The sequence below is a fragment of the Bos javanicus genome, chromosome 11 (genome assembly GCF_032452875.1).
Source record: "Bos javanicus breed banteng chromosome 11, ARS-OSU_banteng_1.0, whole genome shotgun sequence".
Classification (NCBI taxonomy): Eukaryota; Metazoa; Chordata; class Mammalia; order Artiodactyla; family Bovidae; genus Bos; species Bos javanicus.
In genome coordinates this window covers 44,269,374-44,285,941 of record NC_083878.1, presented here as the reverse complement: position 1 = coordinate 44,285,941, position 16,568 = coordinate 44,269,374, and the positions used below count along the sequence as shown (strand labels likewise).

At 51.3% G+C, this 16,568-nt stretch overlaps 1 protein-coding gene across 3 annotated transcripts in view; it reads left to right on the top strand.

Annotated features, from left to right (window-relative positions):
• The window catches only part of SH3RF3 (SH3 domain containing ring finger 3), a 159,845-nt gene that overhangs the window by 75,343 nt on the left and 67,934 nt on the right, over nt 1-16,568 (top strand). For 2 of the 3 annotated variants that reach the window (XR_009739385.1, XM_061432503.1), the window contains exons 2-3: nt 2,015-2,269; nt 14,375-14,470. Coding sequence is in view for 2 of the 3 variants with exons in the window: in XM_061432503.1 (XP_061288487.1) it covers nt 2,015-2,269; nt 14,375-14,470 (351 nt within the window). In the remaining variant the exon portion in view is untranslated. The remainder of the gene's footprint in view (nt 1-2,014; nt 2,270-14,374; nt 14,471-16,568) is intronic. The other variant, XM_061432504.1, reaches the window with a different exon arrangement.

Sequence of the window (16,568 nt, the reverse complement as noted above, 5' to 3'; positions counted from 1 at the left end):
TGGTGGGAGAACCAGCGAGTCCTTGGAGTCTGAAGACTGAATGAGTTCTTCATCCACACTCTTCACCCTGTCTTTCCGGGGGTCAGATAGTGAGACCTGGTTGAGGGAAGTACTCTTGGGGGCTTTATGGGCAGACGAGTGCAAGCAGTGCGTCCGCAGAGCTCACCTGTATGTTGATCCCAGTGAAGACAGAGCTGGCGCTGCTGTGCCTGCGTGACATCCCGCAGCTCCTCCACATCCGAGTCCTGAGCCGCGAGCCCAACGTCATCTGTCTTCATTATCACGGATGCCCCACGGGGTAGCTGTGTTAATAATCGGTGTAGGCACCCCAGTTGTGTGTCCCTCTCACTCGCCTTTCATCTTGTTTCCCGGGTGTCTTGAGCCTGTTGAGTGGCACTTGGTAGCAGTGTTCAACTCAGCCGTCCCTCGGAGGGGTGCTTAGAGGGACGGGCTGCAGAGACCCCGTGGGCTTCCTGAGGTTGGGCCCGGGGCTGGTCTCAGGGGTCCTCTGGCTACCGCTGTGATATCTGCAGAGTCTTTTCCTGGCCCCACGTCCACCTGCAGTACCTCCTCATGGACTCCTTAGTTCATCTCATCAAGCATGAGAGGGTGAGAGGCTGGGGGTGCGAGACCCACCAGCTCCAAGCATTGCCAGGAGAGGGGAAGGGCTCGGGTTCACACAGCAACTGCCCCCTAGCTCCATCTGACTTCTATTCTTCACCCCCCAGGAGTGCACCTCCCCCTCCCCACCACGAAACTTAAGATGGCCCCTCCTCTCAGTTCTATAGGAGATGCTGGTCTTGGCAGTCTGAGGGGCGGGAGGGGATTAGTGAGGTGGGTGTCTCTCCGTCTCCCAGTCCTGCTCCCCTAGTCTGCCTCCTCTTGCCACCTCCCGGTCCACCGACAGGACCAAACAGCAGCGTGGCCACCTCAGCAGGTGTGGCTGGAGCTGGTAAGGTTGTGTTCTTGCTCCCCGCCCAGCACTCCGACCTCCGCCTGAGGCTGTGGCAGGAGCCCAAGCCATCTGCTAGGCCCACTCCTGTCTCTGCTCCGGAGGCATCTGGCCTTTATCTTTCCCTCGCTCAGAGGCTGGCACCCATGGGAACTGGTCACTGCAGAGAAGCAGGAGAGAAACTCAGGCGCCCTGGCCTACACAAACCAGACCGGGGGATTAGTTGGCAGTTGCCCCAGGTGCGAGGTGTGGGGCTCAGTGGACCCATGTTACCCAAGAGCAGGGGGCCCCAGACTGGCTCGAGGCCAGACAGCAGATCAGAAGGGTAGCGGACTGGATGACCTTTGACAGGAGGACGGGGGCGTCCCACCTAGAAGGACCTGCCTCGGGCTCTTATAGATGAGGCCACCATGACCTCCGGAAGCCAGGGGCCATGGCAGGCGAGATGGGGGTGGCAGGGCAGCCGAGACCCTTCATTAGCGCTCTCAGCCCTAGGGGTGCCTTTCCCCCTGGTGGGCCTGGAGCCCGTGCCCCCAGGCCCTGCAGTGGTGATGTGCGGGGTGAGGGGGTGTGAAACAGCCCAGCAAGTCTGTCCTTTCAGCTTGAAACCCCCAGACACACGTTCTGAGTCACCGTCCTGTGGGATGGTGGTGGCTGGGAATGCAGCAGGGGGGATGGCACCCAGGGGATGACCAGTCAGCACGCAGTAGTGGGCAGAGCGTTCTGGAGCCAGAGCCTGGGTAGGGGCCCTATCCCTCTCAGAGTCTGCATGAAGGTCTCCCAGCTCCTCCTCAGCATCCTGCCAGCTCAGTGCATGGCAGCCCTCAGGGAGGCCTGGGGCATGTCTGGGGACCCCCTGCAGACCCCGTCCAGCAGGGCGTGGCCCATATTTTTGGAACGAGTTGAGTTAGGCTGTTGTGCCAAGCGCTGTGTGTACCCGGTGGGCTGTGAGTACCCTGTATTCCTCAGAGGTATCCCCCCGTCCTGGGCTCTGAGACTTGGGGGCCCTGCAGGTCAGGCACTGGCCAGGCAGCTGCTGAGTAACGCATGTTCTGTTTCCAGGGCCCTCCCCCACCACCTGCTGGCAAAGCCCTGCTCAACTTTGAAGGGACAGAGCCTGGGGAACTCAGGTGCGGTGAAGGGGACGCTGTCGTCCTGCAGCGCCGGGGCGACGAGCTCTGGTACCATGGCCTCCTGCCTGCCGGCTTCGTCCAGAGCGTGCGGCCACTGCCCCCTGCCCCGCCCCAGGGCAAAGCGCTCTATGATTTCGAGATGAAGGACAGAGACCAGGACAAAGACTGTCTGAGCTTCAGCAAGGTAAGGTGGGTTCGAACGCAGCCGTCCCCAGACCACAGCCCGAGCCGGGAGCCTGGGTGAGCATGTGAATCCTGGCCCTGCCCCAATGGAGACAGCAGTGGTTTCTTCTTACTGAGGGTCTGCCAGGTGGAAGAAGGGCACCCAGCCCCACTGATAGGTGCTCTCTGGTAGTGGGGGCAGGACCCTTGTTACCCAAGTCACGGGTGTGCAGGGCTCATGGGCCCTTGGAGGGGGCTTGCTGGGGAGACCATGGCAGAGACCCCTGGTCAGATCCTGGAGTGGGAGCTGGGCCCAGAAACCAGCCCGGGCTGGCCCTTCTTGGAGGGTCTGGGGGTAGATGCGTGTGTTTGGGCCATATGAGGCTCCACTGAGACCTCGGGACCCAGTCAGTGGCAAACTAGTTGTATTTCCTGTGTGCTTGTCCTGGGGACAACCTGGAATATGAAGTCAAGTGGGCCTTAGGAAGCATCACTGCAAACAAAGCTAGTGGAGGTGATGGAATTCCAGTTGAGCTATTTCAAATCCTAAAAGATAATGCTGTGAAAGTGCTGTACTCAACATGCCAGCAAATTTGGAAAACTCAGCAGTGGCCATAGGACTGGAAAAGGTCAGTTTTCATTCCAATCCCAAAGAAAGGCAATGCCAAAGAATGTTCAAACTACTGCACAATTGTACTTATCTCACATGCTAGCAAAGTAATGCTCAAAATTCTCCAAGCCAGGCTTCAACAGTACGTGAACGATGAACTTCCAGATGTTCAAGCTGGATTTAGAAAAGGCAGAGGAACCAGAGATCAAATTGCCAACATCTATTGGATCATCAAAAAGCAAGAGTTCCAGAAAAACATTTATTTCTGCTTTATTGCCTATGCCAAAGCCTTTGACTATGTGGATCACCACAAACTATGGAAAATTCTTCAAGAGATGGGAATACCAGAGCAGCTGACCTGCCTCCTGAGAAATCTGTATGCAGGTCAAGAAACAACAGTTAGAAGCAGACATGGAACAACAGACTAGTTCCAAATTGGGAAAGGAGCATGTCAAGACTGTATATTGTCACCCTGTATTTAATTTCTATGCAGAGTACATCATGTGAAATGGCGGGCTGGGTGAAGCACAAGCTGAAATCAAGATTGCCAGGAGAAATATGAAATACATCTCAGATATGCAGATGACACCACCCTTATGGCAGAAAGGGAAGAGGAACTGAAGAGCCTCTTGATGAAAGTGAAAGAGGAGAGTAAAAAAGTTGACTTAAAACTCAACACTCAGAAATCTAAGATCATGGCATCTGGTCCCATCATTTCATGGCAAATAGATGCGAAAACAATGGAAACAGTGAGAGACTTTATTTTGGGGGGTCCAAAATAACTGCAGATGGTGACTGTAGCCATGATATTAAAAGACACTCCTTGGAAGGAAAGTTATGACCAACCTAGACAGTGAAGTAAAAAGCAGAGACATTAATTTCTCAACAAAGGTCCATCTAGTCAAAGCTATGGTGTTTCCAGTAGTCATGTGTGGATGTGAGAGCTGGACTATAAAGAAAGCTGAGCACCAAATAATTGATGCTTTTGAACTGTGGTGTTGGAGAAGACTCTTGAGAGTCCCTGGTACTGCAAGGAGATCCAACCACTCCATCCTAAAGGAAATCAGTCCTGAATATTCACTGGAAGGACTGATGCTGAAGCTGAAGCTCTAATACTTTGGCCACCTGATGGGAAGAACTGACTCATTAGAAAAGACCCTAATGCTGGGAAAGATTGAAGGCAGGAGGAGAAGGGGACAACAGAGGATGAGATGGTTGGATGGCATCACTGCCTCAGTGGACATGAGTTTGAGCAAGCTTTGGGAGTTAGTGATGGACAGGGAAGCCTGGTGTGCTGCAGTCCATGGGGTCGCAAAGAGTCAGACACGACTGAGTGACTGAACTGAACTGAACTGTCCTGGGGACCAAGTGAGACACGGAGGGGCCTGGCTTCCAGGCTCCCGGCCTTGGGGGTGCAGTGTCAATGTGCAGAGGTAGCAGAGTCAGGGCTTGTGAACATCCCCGCTTCCTGGCTTCTTCACTTCATCCCAGTCCAGGGCTGGGAGGGCCAGAGCACCCGGACCTCGGAAACATCATCAATTCATTGTTGATCTTCAGAGCTGCCTACCAGGGTCCCCAGAAGCCTGTCTTCCTGATGTTGAAGCTGTTGCAGGAGGGAAGCCTCGTCAGGGCCTGGGAGTGGGCTTTTGTCTAATGCTCAGAAATGAATTGTCCAAGGTGATACATGTGCTGAAAAAGCACAAGACTTAACTGGGAAGGGCACCCAGGCAGAGAACAGCAGGACCCCAAGAGAGCCACTCTCCACATGGCTCACAGTCTCTGGTTTTAAGGTAATGAATGGGGTTAGTTACCGGCTTGTTTCTGGCCAGTCATCTTGCTTGGCCTGTGTTTGTTCTGACTCAGGATCCTTGCTGGTGGCATGTGCCTCTCTCAGCCAAGATGGATTCCAGCACCAGGGTTCCTGGGAGGTTGGCAGAGCTTATTATGGGCTGGTATCTTCTCCCAAATTCTTCCAGCTGGTGGTAACTTCTTGGTTCCAAGCTCCCTGTTGGTATCACCTATTGTAAGATAATTAACACAAGTGGTTACTATCATGCCCGGCCAGAGTGGACAGGTTCCGCCTGTGGAGGGGGTTTCTGGTCAGCGGGTGTCTAGCAAAGCCACAGCTCTAAGAGGCTGCACAAACCTGCCCCTCTCCCACGTCCTGTCCTGTGTCTCCTCCTCCAGTCTCTCCCCGCACACAGTTGTAAACACAGAGCTAGGTTCCAGCTCACTGTGAGCCTCTCCTCTGCTCAGACTCGAGCTTAGCTGTGGTGCCGAGCACTGTGCAGGGATGTGAGAACCCCGTGCTCCATTTTGAGCAAAATTGGCCTGTTCTGTGCAGGCCGTTCCATTGTTCAGCCCAAAGGTGAATGATCTCTTTTCATTCACGTTTAACTCTCTCCACTTCCCTTCCATCAGGGTGTTCATTGTGATTGTCACCCGGCCCTGAAGCTTCCCTGAAAGCAGCATTAGGTGTCCCCCTCTGAGGTTGGAGCACGGGCTGCCAAGTGAGGTCAGGCAGCAGACCCCCTGGTGCCCACTCCCCTCGTGCCCATCTACCCTGCCCAGCCTGCCCTGAGACCCCTGGGCCCTGGTGCTCTGTGCTTTAAGGATCAAGAGAGCCGCCCCTTGGGAGTTGGATTGAGCCGTTGTGAGGACACAGACCCGTCACGGCTAACAGGGTCAGGGTGGGCCCTCCTCACAGCCTTCGTGGAGGAGGCTCACCGAGTGGACAGCTGCAGTGTGGGAGCCGCCAGCGTCTCCTCCCCGTGAGAGAAGGGAGAGGCCTCCCTGTCCTCCTCCTCCATCACACGCTCCGTGTGCCAGCCTCTGCCTGGTACCCTCACCTCCGGGGGGAAGTCCAGAGCCTACTGGACAAAGGACAGAGGGGCACCTGGCTGGTCACCAGCAAAACGTGCTGAGCCAAGCCCCGCTGGGAGCTGGGCTGTACCAACAAGCCTGACGTCGGCTGGGGAGACGGGGCAGGAATCCAGGGGACAGTTTCTGAGAGTGATGGGCAGTGTGGGTCACCCAGGAGGTGTGCGGGGTGTCTGGTCAAGGCGGTGGGTAATGTGTGTGGTATTTCAAAAGAGGCATTAAAGCTGCCTCATGGAGAAGGTGCGCACTCGGGCCCTGAGACTCGCCTTGCGGTGGTGCTGCTGCCACTGGATCATGGGGGCCTGGCGCCCTGGACTGTGCCGTTGAGGCGAGTGGCCCCTGGTCTTCCCGGGACTTTGAGCCCAGATTAGGGAGCAGAGGTGTGGGAGCCGGTGGGCCACGCATCCCTCGGGCTGCTCTTCCAGGACTTTCTCTTCAATCCACGGACTGACATGGAGAGTTGGAGATGGCAGGGCACGCTTCCTGGTGAAGACCTTGCTATGGCCCGGCCATGTTCCCCACCGTGTTCACACAGGTGTGTCACCAGCACCCACTCCATACCCCTTAAGTTAGGGCACGACCTGCTTGTCCAAGCACCTGCCCGTTCTCCTCTCTCCCCTCCAGCCGCCACTCCCCCCGCCCCCATCCCTGCCACCCTGCGTGGCTTCCCCCTCAGGGAAGCCTGAGCTTCCCTCCACTGGCCTGGAATACTGGTTCTAACAGCCTCCCTCTCACCACCTTGAGTGACCACGTGGCTCTGACCAGCTTGGTTTTGCCTCCAGGGAGTGTTTTGCTGTTTGGATATGTTCCTTTCTGGACTCAGCAAGGAAAGAAGGAGCGTCTAAAATCCATGGATGGTGCTAACTTCCCTTTAAAAAACATCACTGTGGTGAGATGGATGAGGTTTTAAAAGGCATGAGGCATGTGCATCAAAGCAAGATTCTTACCTTCGATGTCAGCTCTTGAACAGTCTTGTTAAAATTGCATTAATTAAAGTCATTCTAAAACCAAAGTCTTTGTTTCATTGAAGAAGAGTGCATAATTACTTCTCGTAGGTAGAGAAGCTATAAAAAGCACAATTTATAACTTCATAGCAGTCCCACTCCAACGAGCTGGGCATGTGTGGATGAGAAGAGTCAAGGTGACAGCAGAGCAGCATCCCGCTCTGCCAGCCCGTTCCTCCGGACTGGCACCCGTGTGACAGTGCCCTCCATGTGACGGGAGGGGCTGGGCTGGTTGCTCTGAGCCGGCAAAGCCCATTTAAAGCCCCACTCATGTCCTGACTCCGGCAGATGCCCCTCCTGCTGGCAGCTCCACAAAACCCTCCCCACAGTCTTCCTCCACCTCTGAGTGTTTACTGTTTCCTTCCTCAATCAGGAGATTCTCTGCTTTGTGAATTGGCCCAGCATTAATCCCAAAGCAAGTTCTGATAGAAATCAAATGTATTCAGAGTTTCAGCTCCTGAGTGAGATGGGATTCAAATTGTGACACCTTCACTTTTGTCTCTTACTTTGGGTCATTTAGGGCTTCCCTGGTAGCTCAGATGGTGAAGAATCTGCTTGCAGTGCAGGATACCCAGGTTCAATCCCTGGGTCCAGAAGATCCCTTCGAGAAGGGAATGGCAATCCACTCCAGTATTCTTGCCTGGAGAATTTCATGGGCAGACCATGGAGTCACAAAGAGTTGGACACGACTGAGCAACTAACACTTTTACTTTCACTTGAATCATTTACTTCATCTCTGAGTATCTTTTTTGACTATAAAATGGAATTGATAGGATTCAATGAACAAAGGCATTTTGGGAACCAGCCTCAAAACAGGCACCAATCGGGGGCTCGCCTCCATGCCCGCGGCTTCCTGTGCTTTCTGCCTTTGCCCAGGACACTCCACGAGGCTGGGCCTCCTCCACAGACACACGCATTGGAGCTGAGTCCCCAGATGGGTCCCCTGCACCCATCTCGTCCTGGTAACTGCATCTGGGCAGACTCGGAGGGGTGTGGAAGCCCTCATCCCCCAGGTCAAGGCCACTGTGCCCACTGTGAGCAGCCTGGGCCCCCGTGTGTCCTCTGTCCTGAGGGCAGTCATGACGCTCTCAAGGCGTTTCTGAAGGGCTTCCCCTGATCTCTGCTTCTCGTTGCCTCTTGGAGACCACGTGGCTGCAGGAAAAGAGGGGCCCGAGGAGCTCAGAGGCCCCTGGAAGGGCAGGTTCCCCATGTGTGATCCACCCCACAGCGCATTTAGGAAATGGTCCAGCCCCCAGGGCTAGTCTTCTTGGAGCTGCTGTGGGAACTTTCTGGGTGTGGGCCAGGCCCTCAGTGTGTGAGACGTCCCTTTGACAGGGTGCTGGGGACAGTGTACTCAGCCAGCCACCCTGTGGTGTCCAGGACTTCAGTGCAGGCAGAGACCCCAGTCTCCTGGCAGGTCAGAGAGGAAAAGCCCCAGGCCTGGGCTTCCTAACAGATTCATCTGTCTGCAGCTTGGCTTTTCCCCGGCAGGAGTCATGCACAGACAGGGGTGTGTGTATGTATGCTTCATTGCTCAGTCGTGTCCGAGTCTTTGCCACCCTATGGACTGTAGCCCGCCAGGCTCCTCTGTCCATGGGATTCTCTAGGCGAGAATGCTGGAGTGGATTGCCATTTCCTCCTCCAGAGGATCTTCCAGACCTAGGAACTGAACCTGTGTCTCCTGCATTGCAGAAGGATTCTTTACCACTGAGCCACAGGGAAGGCCTACAAACATGGGAGAGTTGGATGAATTAATTAGAAATGCAGTTAAAGCCCCTTGATATGGGGCCTGACTCCTTTGCCAGTGTGCTGCCCGCTGAGCCTGAGCAGGAAGGCGGTCCACTCCTCATATGACCAGTGTGTGTTCAAGGCCGCTCAGGACCACTCTGAGCTCTGCCTCTGGGCCCTGGCCCTCGATGTTGATTGAGCTTGGAACAGGGAGGTGGCCTAGGGGATCCACTGACCCTCGAGAGGAGCACTTGCCAGGGAGCCTGGAAGTGAAGCAGAGTTGTGTGTCTGAAGGTGGAAAGATGACACAGAGCAACTTTCATCCAGAAAATCCTTGACACGGCCAGACTGGCCCAGACCTTGTCCCACTCTCCAGCCCTTCACTGGTGTCCTGGCATCAGGAAGAGGACACTTGTTGCTCCACCCTGGGCAGCGCTAGGGAACCGGGCTCCGGCCAACCTGCCCACTGGCGGCGGTTTCCATCTAGTCTTGCTGGCCCTCATCCAGACCCCTTCACCCACTCTCCTCCTGCATCTCTGGCAGCTCACATCCTAAAAGAGCAGAGTTGAGCTCTAGACAGAGAAGGTATGCCCAGCAGATCCTGAGATGCCAACTCCCTGGCCCAGGCTGGAGAGTTTGCAGCTTCAGTGGTGCTGCCCAGAGGTCCCTGCGTAGCTGCTCAGCTTATTTCGCAGAGGCCTTGGTGCCCCCGTGAGCAGCGCACTGTGCCCTGGACTCGGGCCTGCCCTGTCCAACACAGCTGGGGTCCCAGGGGGTGCATTTATTCACATTCTCAAGAGGCTGCAGAGCAGATGCCTACCCCAGCCCTAGGCTGTGAAGTATGACAGCAAATCCGAGGCCTGACGAGGACCCAGGCATCGTTTTCTGGGTCCTGTGTTGGTGGTGGGAGAAGGTGTGACTGTTGGCAGGACCTATGGAACTTGGTGCTGGTGGCTCTGCGGTGCCACTCAGCTCTCAGTGCTCCTCACGGAGGTTGTGTCCCTGGTACGGGTCAGGTTGGAGCAGAGCAGAGCGGTGGGGAACTAGCCTCAGTGATATCAGGAAGTTGGTCACTTGCTGGTGCGCAGCCCAGCCAATAGCTTTACCATAGAGACTGCAGACTCCAGGACTGGGCCACCTCAGGCCAAACAACTAATAGAGAGGGCTCACAGTCCCACCCATCAGCAGAAAATTGGATTAAAGATTTACTGAGTGTGGCCTTGCCCACCAGAGCAAGACCTGTTCTCCCCACAGCCAGTCCCTCCCATCAAGAAGCTTGCACAGGCCACCACTCTCTCCCCCACAACTCCTGGTAACCACTGATCCTTTTACAATCCTTTTTATGTTGCCGTTGTTCTGGATTTTGGCCATTCTATTAATAATCATGTGCAGTGGCATGTTGTTTTAATTTGCATATCCCTGATGACATATGATGTGGAGTATCATTTCATGTGCCAGCTGTGTATCTTCTTTAGTGACGTGTATGTTATAGTGCTCACCTCATAGAATGAGTTAGGAAGTAATCCCTCTGCTTCTGTTTTCTGAAAGAAATTGTTAGAAAATTTGGCATAATTTCTTCCTTAAATGTTGGTAGAATCCATGAGTGAACCCATCCGGGTCTGGTGCTTTCTGTTTGGGAAGTTTATTAATTATTGATTCAATTTCTTTAACAGATATAGACTTATTCAGATTGTCTCTTAGTATTTTTCTTGTGTGAATTTCAGCAGATTGTGTCTTTAAAGAAATTGGCCCATTTTGTTTATTAAATATGTGGGCATAGATTTGTTCATAATATTTCTTTACTATCTTTTTAATGCCCAAGGTATCTGTGGTCATGTCCCCTCTTTCATTACTAGTATTAGTGATTTGTGTTGTTTCTCCTTTATAGTTATTGCAGCTTTCTTTTGAATAGTGTTAGTGTGGTATATCTTTCCTTATCTCATTATTTTTCACTTATATGTATCTTTATATTTAAAGTGGGTTTCTTGTAGACAACATATGCTTGGGTCTTGTTTATTTTTAATCCACCATGACATTCTCTTTCAATTTGTACATTTAGACTATTGCTATTAAATGTGATTGTTGATATTGTTGGATTAATATTTACCACCTTTGTTTTCTATTTGTTGTCTTTGATTTTTGTTCCTATTTTGTTTTCTACTCTCCTTTGCCTTTTATAGTCTTGATTGAGCAATTTATATGATTGCATTTTCTTTCCTGTCTTAGCATATCAGTTGTACCTTTAAAACAATTTTTTTAGTGGTTGCCCTAGAAATTGCAATACACATTTACAACTAATCCAAGTCCACTTTCAAATGACACTGTACAGTGTGGGTACCTTATAATAATAAAATATTCCTAATTACTTCCTCTTGTCCTTTGTATCATTGCTGATACTCATTTAACGTGGATGTCAATATACATAATATATATACTTACATCTGTGTGTGTGTTAGTCACTCAGTCATGTTCAACTCTTTGCAACCCCATGGACTGTAGCCCATGAGGCTCTTCTGTCCACGGGATTCTCCAGGCAAGAATACTGGAGTGGGTTGCCATGCCCTTCTCCAATATACTTACATACTATGTAATATATACTTATGTATACATAGATATACATATATGTGGTAGGTAGATAGGTATACTTAATCAGATTCATTGTTGCTGTTATTATTGTGAACTATTTTTTCTTTTACCTTCACTTATTCCTTCTCCAATGTTCTTTCTTTATGTAGATTCAAAGGTTTTGACCTATGCAGCTTTTCTTCTAAGGAACTTATTTTAACATTTTTTGCAAGGCAGGTCTCCTGGCAACAAATTTCCTCAATTTTTGTTTGTCTCAGAAAGTCTTTATTTCTCCCTCACTATTGATGAAGGAATTATTTTGCAGGCTATAGAATCCTCAGTTATTGTTGTGTCAAATATTTCTTTTGTTTATTTTTTTCTTTCTTCTCCTTCCTGTATTCCCATTATGTGTATATTACATCTCTTGTAGTTATCCTACTATTTTTGGATATTCCATTCTGTTATGGATTTTTGTTTATTTTTTTGTCTTTGTTCTCTTTGCTTTTCAGTTTGAGAGGTTTCTATTGAGACATCCTTAAGCTCAGAGACTCTTTCCTCAGCTGTGTTAAATCTACTAATAAGCCTCTAAAAGTCATTATTTCTGTTGCAGTGCTTTTGATCTCCAGCATTTCTTTGCAGTTCTTTCTAGGACGTACCACCTCCCAGTTTGCAATGCCTACCTGTTTTTGCATGCTGCCTACCTAATGCATTAGAGCCCGTAGCATATTAACCACGGTTGTTTTAAATTCCGTGTTTGATAATTCCAACATTCCTTCCATATCTAAGTCTGGTTCTGATGCTTGCTCTTTGTCTTCAAACTATTTTTTGCCTTTTAGGACACCTAGTGATTTTTTGGAGAAGGCAATGGCAACCCACTCCAGTACTCTCGCCTGGAAAATCCCATGGACGGAGGAGCCTGGTAGGCTGCAGTCCATGGGGTCACTAAGAGTCGGACACGACTGAGCGACTTCACTTTCACTTTTCACTTTCATGCATTGGAGAAGGAAATGGCAACCCACTCCAGTGTTCTTGCCTGGAGAATCCCAGGGATGGGGGAACCTGGTGGGCTGCCGTCTATGGGATGGCACAGAGTCGGACACGACTGAAGCGACTTAGCAGCAGCAGTGATTTTTTTCCTTTTTGGTATTCAGACACAATGTACCGCGTGAAAAGTGCTGCTGTAAATTGGCTTTTTAGTGGGGGAAGAGAGGTTCTGTTTTTAGGGTCCCATCTTCTGAATTGCTGCACCTCCAGACTGTGAGCATCTCCACCTTCCCATTCTCCTTAGGCAGCACTGGGTGACTGGCGTTATATTGGTGGACATACCATGAGTTATCGAACTAGCCCTCTTTGTACATTTGTCTCTAGTTTTTCTCTAGTTGAGCAAACTGTAATGAGCATGCTCAGAGCTGAATCTTCTTGCATGTTTTTGATCTTCTTAAGAAAGAGGCTCTAGAAATGTTCTTTCAGGTCAGTGTGTATGCAGGCTCTCACATTTGATAGGACTTGCCAAACTGCTGCCATAAGTTTATATCCCTGACAGCAGTGGTCAAGTGCCTGTAGACTTCACACTGACCACACTGGCTGGCTTCTGTTCATCCCTGCTTATCTGATAGACACCCAAAGAACAAAGAGGAGAGAAGGAATTTTCCTCTCTAAAGTTGTACTTTTTGAATGTTAGGTATTACATTTTAAAATGTATTTAACAACAGTTTGCTTTTCTTCCTTTTTGTAAATTATGTGATTTTTTGCCCTTGGCCTGTTTTCCTTTTAAGGTATTTATCTCTTTTTCCTGCAGTCCTCATGTAGCAAGAATATTCAGTCTTTCCTTCGAGACTTTTTCTAAGTCCTCATGTAGCAAGAATATTCAGTCTTTCCTTCGAGTTCCCTGCAAGTGTTTTTCTAGAGTATTTGCCTTTTTGTCTTGTTCTTCTGTTTTTAACGTAGAGAACTTCATTTTTCTCTAGCCAAATCTTTGTTATTTACCTCTTATGACCATCCCCAGTTCAAGATTAAACATCTATTCATATTTTCTTCTTGGACTTTCAAGGTTTTTTTTTTCTTTTCCCTAACATTTAAATCATTAATACTTATGGAATTAATTTTGGCATATACAGTGAATTAGAGAATCGACTTTATTTTTTTAATGATCAGCCAATTTTAATCACATTTTCTAACTGATTATTGGTGGTAGATGGGGAAACCAATGATTTTTATGTATTTATTTTAAAATTAGCAGCCTTTCTCAAGTTCTTACTTATTCTAATTTTTAATTGATACTGTTTTTCTAGGTAGAAAATTGTATGGTCTTTTCCCCAGTATTTATACTTCCTATTTTTTTCTTTTATTTCTTTCGGTCTAGTTTCTTGACCAGTCTCAAATAACAGTGTGGATATTGTGTATTTTTTTTTTTTACCAAAATTAATCTGGCATTTTTTTTCTCTTTAATTTTACAAATTTAAATGTCTTTTTTTTGTTTGTTTGATTTATGTTGCTTTTGCAAAAGCGCTGACTTATAAGAAGCCTGCGATTCTTTTCCTTTGCACCATCGGCAGGATCTCGGCGCCACCCTTTGGCTGAATCTGAGTGGAGTTCATTGTGGGCACAGGGCTCTCCTGGTCGCCCCTGAATGGTTCCACTGTTCCCCTGGCCTCACCAGCCCGGGCCCGACGCTCGCTGCTGCCAGTCATCCCCTCACTCCTCATCCCGCCCCCACCTTGTCGGCTGTCCCTGCACCTGTGGGTGCACCAGGCAGGTCGTCCCCTTGCTCCTCGTCCTCTGCCACCCTTGACTGTCCTATCAGCTTTGGGCACCTGTGTGGGCATTAGGTGGGGCCACCCTCTCTGGCCACCTGTCTCCCTGCTTCACGACCCTCCTGTCTCTGCCTCTGTCCACCTTCTGCCTCTATCCTTGATAATGTCTGGCGTGACAAGAATTTAACAGGCTTGTTCAGACTTCCACGACTCTAAGTAAATGAGTTGGATTGGGTCATATTTTGTGCTTTGATGGAGGTAGAAACACAGAAAGGATTAGTTGAATTTATATTTATTGAAAACAATCTTATCCATAAGTAATTATTAGGAACATGAATTTTAAAGTGCTCACTAGATTGTAAATTGCCATACACTTCCTTCAGAGGGTCTTGGCCTCTAATCAATACCAGAGAGGAAAAGCGATCACAGGTGAAGATGTGGGGATGAACGGTTTTCATGTCAGATCTCATAACAAGTCATCACTTAGAGTCTTTCCTTGGCATCAGTGACACTGACTGATCTCTTGGTTCTGTTTCTGTGTCTGTTTTGTGCATGTCCCTGGGCTTGTCTCCATGGGCCACTTCCAGGATGAAGTCTTGACCGTAATCAGAAGAGTGGATGACAACTGGGCAGAGGGAAAGCTGAGAGACAAGATCGGGATATTCCCACTGCTATACGTGGAGGTGAGACCCCCGCACTGCCCCGCCCCCATGATGTATCTGGAGGTGAGGTCCTGCCCCAGCCCCTCCCGCTGCTGTACCTGGAGGTGAGGCCCTGCCCCAGCCCCTCCCGCTGCTGTACCTGGAGGTGAGACAGTGCCCTAACCCCACTGCCTGCAGGTGGAGGTGAGGCCAGACTCCCAACCCTTCTCTTGCCCTTTGTGGTTTGTTTCACTAGACCCCAGGGTGCCCTGGTCTTGGAGCCCCTCTTCTAAAGAGAAGCAAGCTGCCCCACAGTCTTCTGAATTCAGGTGGGGTTGACCTGTGGGTCACTCCCTTGTCTCACCATGTGGCAGGAGGCAGGGCTCCCCTGTGGACTTCTGCTTCTCTCTTTACAACTGAGCCTGAGCCCTGTTTCCTTCTCCAAGACTCTCTGGGTTTCCCCCAGAGGCACCTGCCCCCTTCCCCCGCCCACACCCTGCGCCTGATTCTGCCAGCAACCAAACAGATGTTGAGGGTCCCGGACTCCGGGTTTGGAGTGGCTGGTCAGCGGCCGGTTCCTGGAGTGGAGCACACTTGGGGCTTCCTGCCTTTTCTCTGGGGCTGATGGCTGATGTGCCGTAGGTATCCAGTGAATGTGTCACGGGCAGTGGCCAAGTGGGGAGTGTCCACAACCTTTGACCTTTCAAGTCCTGGTTGCCGTGGGCGGTGCCTGCACCCTGGACCCTTCTGAGGAGTCCTCGTCCCGCCTCTCACACATCCAGAGCATGAACACCAGGACTGCACCCCCTGCCCCCATGCGACCGATGAGCCAACAGAGAGGCTCAGAGCCGACTGCGATCGCAGGTGGACGTCTCTCGACTCGGCTCCCAGCGCCCCCACTCAGAGCCCACGGTCCCCAGTTCAGGGTGCGCTGCACATGATTCCCGGGATGTGGCCAGCTTTGCCTTTGTTGAGCCCTGTGGGCCAGTGGGCTCTGGGCCCTGCAGGATGGAGGCTGCTCTCTGGGGCAGGCAGCCAGGGCTCTCTGCACCTTGGCCTCCTCTGCTTTTCCAGCCACATTTCTGGCCCTTTCCCTCCATTTCCTAAATGTCCTGCCCCCTGCAGTTCTCACACTCACTCTGGATCACCTGTCCAGGAAATTCTGAGACCCTCCCCAGCAGTAAGGCCACACCCACGTACATGCTCCTCTCTGGCACCTCGTGAGGGGCACTCAGGGGCACACACTCTGCCCTCTGGCTCCTGGTATGGACCCCTGTCCTCACCTGTGCATTTGCCCCAGTGCCTGGGGTGGTCTCCATCCTACTGCTTCAGACCCAGAAACCACCCAGCGCCGTCCAGATGTGCAGAGTCAGACCCCACCGATGTCTTTAGTCAGTAGAACCTCTTCCTAGGCAGACCCTCGAGGGGCCACTCAGAGACAGCCATAGGACGTTCCTAAGAGCCTATCACGATGCCCCAAACTGGAGCCCAGTGTTTCCTCATTTTGTGCTCTGGGCCCCTGGAGGCCGATTGACTTGGATCCTCACATCCTTGTGGACGGTCACTGGAATCTGCACCCGGAGGGCCGAGGCGGCTGCGCCTCTGCGCAAGGGGCCAGCACGGCTCAGGAGCTTCCCCGGGGACCCCTGCCCTGTAGTGAGAAGAGCTGATCCCAGGAAGACCACTCTGTGGAGGGGGAGAAGTCTGGAAGCAGAGGTGAGCAGGGAGTGGGAGACTCTGAGGAGGTGCGAGGAGCCTAGGGGTGACTCTGGAGTCTTAGAGCCAAAACATATTAGGGCTGCTCTGGTGGACCAGGCCAAGGTGGGAGGTCTTTGAGTCCCCAGGGCCCTGAGGACTGGATGGGTCTCACTGTCCCCACAGATGGGGTGGAGGTCAGCCCCACCTGCGGTTGCAGCAGGGGCTCCATCACAGATAGGGTCGCCCGCACCCCAGGGGTAGGGGGGCTGACCTGACTGCCCTCAGGGAGGAGGTGGCTGGAGAGGAGGGTCTCGGAAGGAACAAGAGATGAGGAGGGGGCATTGAAGGTCTGCGCCCAGCTGTCCTCATCTCAGCCTCTCCGCAGAAGGTTGTTTGTCAAGAGTGTTCAGGACGCAGTAGGAGGTGATTTGGGGACTTCACC